The following is an 8,164-nucleotide window of genomic DNA, read 5'->3' on the forward strand; positions in this document are numbered from 1 at the left end:
AGGGTTAAAACAGTTCGTGAAGAAACCTCCCCTTTCTTCAGCACCTCCAAAAACATTACAATACGCCAAAAACATTACAATACGCCGTTCATACTAGAGGCCATCTTCACGGACTTGTCGACCACTTTTCCCGCAGCCAACCTGGCCTCCTTCACACTGCACTGCACCAAGGGCACCAGCTTGATGCCATGTTGGCAAGACTGCCACTCAAAATCGACTGCTGCAGCCTCAGATGCTGGAGTGTTAGCACACACCACACAGAAACTACAAACTGTCTCTTACACATTAACCTAACAAACATCTGAAGAAAAAAACTAAAACATTAACACAAGTATACATACACTAAAATAAAGTTAGTAGTTATAAGGTATAAGTTATAAGTTATAAGTAGTAGTTATAAACTCACATTTCCAAAAAAATCCACTCTCAGCTCCACCCTCACTCTGCCATCTCAAAGAGAGAAGGGGGGGGGGGGGGGGGGGGGGGGGGGGGGGGATTTGACAGGTCTCCCGGCAGTCTAAACCCATAACAGAAACTGGTCCATACCTGAGCCAAACCTGAGCTTTTTCAAAAAGGAAGGATTGAAGCCTACGTCAGTGTGTCGTTGATGATAAAATTGCTCACTTCACCTCAGCCACTGCTTTCTCCTTTGCTTCTTTTTGTTTCTGTCACACTCAAATCTTTTTCACTTTCATCCACACAAAAATAACTGTTCTATATGTAGAGTTACAAATAAGGCTTGCCAGCAACAGTTGCTTCACAACTTGGCTCTGATGTCCCTCTCTCCTCCTGTCCCAGAGCTGAGTATCTGTCCAGCATCTATTGCTCTGCCTGCCCTCAGTGTGGATGCGCCATGGGATGTAAGCCTATTTAATCCACTCTCATATTGTCTCTTCTCGCCACGTTTAAACAGCATGATTATCTCTCTTATTCATTTGCAGAGGCTTTGCAGTTTTTTTTAAATTAACAAAGAGGTTAAAATATGAGGTTATAATATTCACATGACTGTTCACTGGTCTGACCTCATTGTGTTACAGAGGGAAAATGCACCTCCAGGATGCCATTACCCACTGGTGATTGCTCTGCATCGACACCTGCTCCTGTTCCACAGGGTATAGTCCTATCACCAAACTGGACCTCTGACTTAAAGATTTGATGTGGACATTTTAAAGCCACAGGGCTTTTGTTTCTGTGTGTGGGATATCATTTCATCCATGATGTAAAAAAAACATGGTGATGTTATTTCTGTTAAAGTTAAAATATCAGTAGCACATTGTAGAACTGCTGCAATACAAGTAAAACTGCAGACGAGGTGTGCAAAATCTCCTGCCACAATCACTTCTTATGTTTTTGAGTATTATACAACATTCTTAATAAGCATTTTTGGCAACGCAATTGCTCAAGATCGGCGGGGGTTACCTAGGATACAATATAACAGTGATGGTTGGGCAGAGTCTGTGTACACACGCATCCCCAACACAACAGACAACATGTAGAAAATGACAAAGAAAAGGCATGATGTGTATCATAACTTTCACTAAAATTAAAGTACATTTACAGTTACTTTTGACTATTTATGATATTGGCAGATGGTGCATTAATCTCAGGATGGGTGCAATTTCTGACAAATGGACAAGATGTTTGTTTGTTAGCTTGATGCAACCACAAAAATCGAGTTTTCCAATAACAGGCTCACGGAATTAGTATCCCGATTGTAACCACAGAAACAATATGTTGTTTCATATCAGGCTTCTGAGTGATCCATGCAATCCTTTGATCACTTCTGGACAGAGCCGAGCTGCCTTTCATTAATGCTACGATTGTTTTCTTGCACCCCTAATGAAGAATAAAAGTGTTCTTGAGTATTTTTATTGGACCAAATTAAATGATCAGGAAATATTTTGAATGAGCTATTAGGGTAGACATGTCTCAAAAATGTGAAGGCCTATTTGATGGACACTATTTTAATTTAATCCATAGCTGCCTATGCTTATATTGCGCCCTGTTTGCTTCCTTTCAGGTTCGCTTGCCACAGGTGAAGAGTGAGTCGTACCTGCTCGTGTGTGCCGAAGGGGGGGAGCTCCAAGCCTGGGAAAGACAATGTTGTACTGAGCTCTCCTGAATGTGTTGACTACTCTTGGTAAGACAGGAGGTCTGCACCATTGCTCCCTACATCACTTTTTAACCCCCACATTTGTCCCCTGAGGCCTTCACAGGAGCAGCTACTATGTGAGACTTTTAGAATGACTTTTAAAGGATTAGAAAGGTAGCTCAGGCTGCTGAGGAAGACTTATTGTGGATATCTTCGGATCTATCTTGCCTGCTTAGCAGAGTTCACAGCCCTTTATTTGTGACAACAAGCAGCTTTACCACTACTCACTACGCACTCCACAACAGTGAGAGGAGAGGAGAGATCCTATTGGGAAAAAATCCACTCAGTTGAACCCTGAAGTAATATCTTCATGATGATTAATGTCATTGTATGTTTCCTCATGTGATTGCTGGCACTAATATTTAAAAAAAAATGTTACAGAATTGCTGCTTATATTAAGACGTCTGTCTTAACGTCTGGTGATCAAGAGATTAGACAGAAAATAGAGAGAGAGATGAGCCCACAATAAGAGGTACAGGTGCATACACTACTGATTAAATTGTATCTAAAAATGTGTGTGATTGTAAGAAACCTTTTTTCATATATTAAACAATGGCAACTGGTAAATGCATGAAACGTTTTTTGTAAACCTCTTCATTAAATGTTTAATGATATCTGGTGTCCATCAAATGTGCAAAAACATGTATGAAATAGCATCATTAAAAATGTTCTCCCCACATTTTAGCACATTGTCAGCTATATATATTTAGATATTTCAGATAGATTAATTCAGTCTCTGCACTACTACTGTGTGCTCAAAATGTCTGTAATGAATGAAAAATTAGAGGCTGATATTACAACAAAATTAAGTAAACATTTTTACAATGACTAACTTGCACTTCATGTAATACATTTTAGATACATTTGATGTGAATGAGTAGGTTTGAATGCTTTGGGTAGTCAGAAGATTTAGTGTCATACAAGCTCGAGTCCATTTAGAGGAGACAGCAGTTCATGATAGAGAATGACAAATGGTGTTAGGCAGTAAGAAAGACAAAGAGAGGCAGACTGTTGGAGGTACAGTTTAGCACTATACACACATACACTGTCTCTGAATATGTATGTTATAATTGTCCATAAAGGATCAATAACAATAAAATAATGCAACAAATATTACAGTGAACTTATTACCAGAGTGCATCAAAACAGAGCTTACTCAGAAAAATCTCCCCCAGGCTTCTCTACTGAGGTCTGGACTTTGCCCTCAAAGGCCAAATGGTTTCCTTTTATCTTTGCACATTTTAGTAAACCAACGTCAAATAGTCAGGCCCCTAATTAATTCCTGTTTTGCATTTTACTGTGCACCAAATCGTGATCTCACCAAAATGCCCATGATGTTCTGTGATGCACAGGATAGGGATAGCTAGCTAGCTAGTCCCTCCAAACGCATACTATCTGCAGACATGTGAGACCCTTTAACTACAATTAAGAAGTTATAGTCGATATTATTTACTTTGCGACCATGTTGCTGCACTTAGTGGATGGTTTATACTTAGGTTGTACTATACTCATTGCCACAATTCTCTCTGGGACATTACTGACAGTCGTTCAGTTGTAATTGGTCAGTCGCATGGATGTCACATAGGTGTGCAGCACGAGCTTGGTCTTGCTACAACAAGCCAATGGGCTTGGATCAATGCTATCGCACTCGCAAGACGTCACACTGGCAAATTTGATTTGGGGGGGCCAGGGACCGAGTTTTACATGCAGCTGCTGCTACAGCTAACATGAGGACGTAGGAGAAGGCGTGTTTCCGCACACTTTGAATTTGTAGATGTGGAAATAGAATAGAATATATAGTGTTGATTTGAAATAGAATCTGATTAATGAACATTGAAAGGGTACAGACAGAACTCAGAAAGTTAAGTGGTACTTTATTAACTAGCAACATTGTTTACATCTACCAGTGGTTCATAAATAGATTGCATAATAGTTCAACATTTTTTTTAAAAGAAACTACATGTAGTATGCAGGGTTTGAGTACAGCAGGAAGGGGTGGAGTTTACGATCTGCTGACGCAAAGCTGCTGTTGTTGTGGGCCTGGCGACGGTAGTATCTGCGTAAGGAAGGGCTCCCGGGGTGGCACTGCCTCACATGAAGGAAGTACTCATCAGGGCGGCTCGAGGTGTAACCACAATCCTCACACACAAAGATCTTGGAGCGTCTCTGGCGGTAGGCGTACTGTTGATGAACGCTGTGAATCTTCCTCATATGGGATTCAAGAGAGCAGCGCTGTGTGAAGGCTTTCTCACACAGCTCACACTTGTAGGGACGTATACCTGCAGAACAAGGACACAAATAAGGACTTTTTCTAAATGCTAACACGTACAGTAATTTGCAGATATATTTGAGTGGCTTTTAGTTACTGTATGTGAGAAATCCTGAAACAAATGCTCCAGATTACAAAATCTATTTCTATATCTATATAATATTTGAAGGCTTCAGATATTTTACAAGAAGTACAGCATCTCCACTAAATGGTGCTATATGAGACACCAAGTCAACTCATCCAATCATATGTGTCAGAGTGAGTGATGCCCTTTCGCAATGCTGGTGCTCATCAGGGTTGTTTCAGATCTCTTTGTTCTCTTCACTCTGACACATGTGAATTCATCAGACTATCAGAGAGCCGCATTATTAAACTCTCAGATGATACAGCTATCCTGAGCCTAATGCACAGAGGTAGAGCGATTTCTCCACTGGTGTGGTGGAAACTGTCTTGTTTTAAATGTTATAAAAGACAAAGGAGATTGTGTTTGTTCAAGGGGAGTGGGTGATCATCAGCCTGTGGTGATCCACAATGAATCCATCATGGAGGTCTGCTTGGACAAGTATCTCGGGGTTCATATAGACAATAACTCTCAGCAGGAGGACCCATGATGACAGTCTCTGCTCTAGACTACAACAGCGTAGGTACTTATTACGCAGACTGAGAGTTTATGACGTTTATGTTGTTATTCTACAGTCACTTGTCCGTTCAGTTAAAATTACAGATAACTCGTCCATCTTTCCAAACACTCTGTATGAGCAGTCTCTTGTGATAGGAACAAAGAAAATTGTCTGATCCTACCCACAGTCTTAACTCTTAAATTTCCTCTTTTACCCTCTGGAAAAAGATTCAGGGACCCTCAGGCCCGGCTAAACCGCAAACTTCCATGTGTGCCCGTCCATATCTGTTAATAATCTGAATAACAGGTGATGTAGGATGTGCCCAGGAGCTGTGCAATATGCCAATATGTTACTGCTTGAATGTATGTTTGGAATTGTGATGTGATATGCTTTACGTTTTGTATGATCTCTCTTTATGTATTTTATTTTGTATTCTCTTGTAACTGCAGAACTCCAAAATGTTCCTTTGGAGACAATAAAGTACATCTTATTTTATCTTGAGTTTCTGAGTGTGGAGTGGGATGTTATACCCTCCAATAATGATTCTGCAACATGTCATGTCATGCAACAAAGTCATGTTGCTATCATGGAAGTCATTCCAACAATTAGAGTTGTGTGTTTCAGACTCTTAAAAATAAAAACTGATAAAAGTAGAATTAAAATTAAAAAAAAACCCCAAAATAATATGCAATTATCCATTTCAGTCATGACATGAAACACAACATAGCTTACATAAATGAAAAATATAGGAACACCATAAAGCTATTGAACAACCAAAACATCATAATGAGAAAATATTTTAATTGAGGAAATTCGTTGTTAATATAGTTGAGTTATGGATATTTGAGGGAATCTTTTGTGTCTCCTAGATCTTAAAAGATATACTTTAAGTGAAACATGGGTCTTACATCTATGATGGCCTGAACAATAGACTTCACAACCGTATATCAAGGAGATGGTCTAGTGTTCATTGCATTCCCTTCCATAACATTTATGGTATTCTAGATGAGTACATGTGTTGGTGTTAAAGAGTGTGTGTGTAAGGGTGAGAGGAGTGTTCATTCCTGACCTGTGTGAGTTCTCATATGCCTCTTGAGATCGAAGGTATCATTGAATCCTTTGCCACAGAATCGGCAGGGATGCCTCTTCACCAGGCTGTGGCACTTGAGGTGTCTGGTCAACATGCGCTGCAGGGGGAATATTTTGTGGCACACTGAGCATACAAAGTCTCCTGAACCGGGAGTAGAGCGGAGACGGGGCTGGAAATAAGAGATTAGATTACTTGACAAATCTGTTTAAAATGTGACATTATCACAACGCATGCTTCTCCACAGACAAATAGATCATTTGTAGTGGAAAGTGAGGATGATATGCAGCAGCAAGGAGGGCAAGCCCTTTTAACATGAAAAAAGTCTGGCTGACAAGTAGCGATTTGCTTTTGTTTAAATGTTGAAATTTTAATTTAAGATATCTGTAAAACCTTTTTTACATGTCACCAATATTTCTAGAAAATGATTTGCAGATATCTTCAATTGAATTACAGATATCAGCAATTACTTTTTAGTAAAAATAATGATTAAATTGTAGATATCCTAAATGAACATTTTAACTAGAATTAAGTTGTAAATATGAGTTGTAGTTGGACATGGCAAAATGTCATTGTGGATATGTCGACTTTGAATTATAATGTGTAAAAATGTAATTAAAGATATCTGTAATGATAATTGAATAGAAGTCAATGGGGCGAGCTGACTAGTTGTTATTAAAGTACAGGTATCGACAATGGACATTTCCTCTGGTGAAAAATGAATTGTAATGATCTTTAAATTGAATTGTTGCGAGTGAAAATTACATTGTGGTTATGTTAGCTTGGAATTCTTACATGTCAAAAAGCAATTATTGACATCTACAATTGCTATTACCTCTAGTCATATAATGTTAAAAGGGCTTGCCATATCATTCCACCCAATCGCTTCAAAATCTTTTTTTTTTTATAGCATGTTTTTATAGTTCTAGTAGTTGTCTGGTGCCATATATTCACCCTGGCTGTTGTAGGAGATGTTGTCTGAGCTTACCTTGGCTCTGCTAACCAATGCATTGGGATGGTACAAAGAGCTGCGGAGCATCAACGTGGACCAGTCAGGCCTGGTGTCAGCTGCTGGGGATCCTATTAAAGGCACAGACACTCTCATCCCCGCTGCCGTCACACTTTCCACGGAGGACACTGTGTGAGGCAGGGGAGTGCTCTGTTGGGGGTCAGGACAGAAGGCTTCGAGCTGCTGTCCATTTTCATTCTCTAAAATGAGAAATATAGTAACACTTTCCTCCTAAATTATTAGGTAAATAAATTACTAAATTCATAAGAAACACATCTTGATTTGTTGAAAAAAAACTTTGCTTCAGATACTTGAAATTCTTACCTGGAATATTGTCTTCTTTCCACTCAAGCTGTTCGGGTTCTTTCCATTGCCATGCTCCACACGCCCCACGTTTCTTTTTCACAAGGAAAGACCTCGGCATTCTCTGAAATTTTCCTCTTTTTTTGTCTTCTGTTTATCTGTCTTTTAACAGACCATACCAGTGCTTGCACTGGAATTACACACTGCTTTCAGTTTTTATCTGCTATGGATGAAATAAGAGCGAATCAAACTTCCAGTCTTAACATCCAAGCCTTCGTCCCTCGACTACCTGTAGGATCTGAGTCGCAGCAAAATCACAGCACTCATTTCCATAACTCTCTGGGAAGAAAGATGTTTGTGTGTGTGTGTGTGTGTGTGTGTGTGTGTGTGTGCGCATGCATGCATGCTAATGCATAGGTGTGTAAACGTGTGTGTGTGTGTGTGTGTGTGTGTGTGTGTGTTTGTGGCTGCACGGGTGTGTTTGGAGAGGGGGGTGCTCTGTTTATTGTCCGGAGTAAACCTGTGTACCTGTGTTGACTGTGCGCTTGCGCCATTTTAACTGGTCCCCCACTGGTTTTGCATGTCAGGTAGTGAGAATCCGGGGAAATTCACATTCAAGTGGCCCTTGGTATGCAAATGTTAGACCTTACTAAGCCCTGGCCCCAGACAAAGGGCACGGTCGGAGTAACAGGAGCAAGCACAGAGAGCCACAGCCTTAACTGCT

General features: G+C 40.1%; 1 protein-coding gene across 1 annotated transcript; it reads right to left on the reverse strand.

Moving 5' to 3' along the window:
* Window positions 1–3,039: 3,039 nt before the first annotated feature.
* LOC306831194 (putative transcription factor ovo-like protein 3) lies at window positions 3,040–7,561 on the reverse strand (the record flags this gene model as incomplete). The annotated part of the gene is made up of 4 exons (XM_079355142.1): window positions 3,040–4,431; window positions 6,111–6,300; window positions 7,117–7,337; window positions 7,462–7,561. 4 exons carry the CDS (start codon window positions 7,559–7,561, stop codon window positions 4,109–4,111), a joined length of 834 nt encoding a protein of 277 aa, XP_079211268.1. The 3' UTR covers window positions 3,040–4,108.
* Window positions 7,562–8,164: the final 603 nt, after the last annotated feature.

The sequence above is a fragment of the Symphodus melops genome (assembly GCF_947650265.1).
Source record: "Symphodus melops genome assembly, chromosome: 11".
NCBI lineage: Eukaryota > Metazoa > Chordata > Actinopteri > Labriformes > Labridae > Symphodus > Symphodus melops.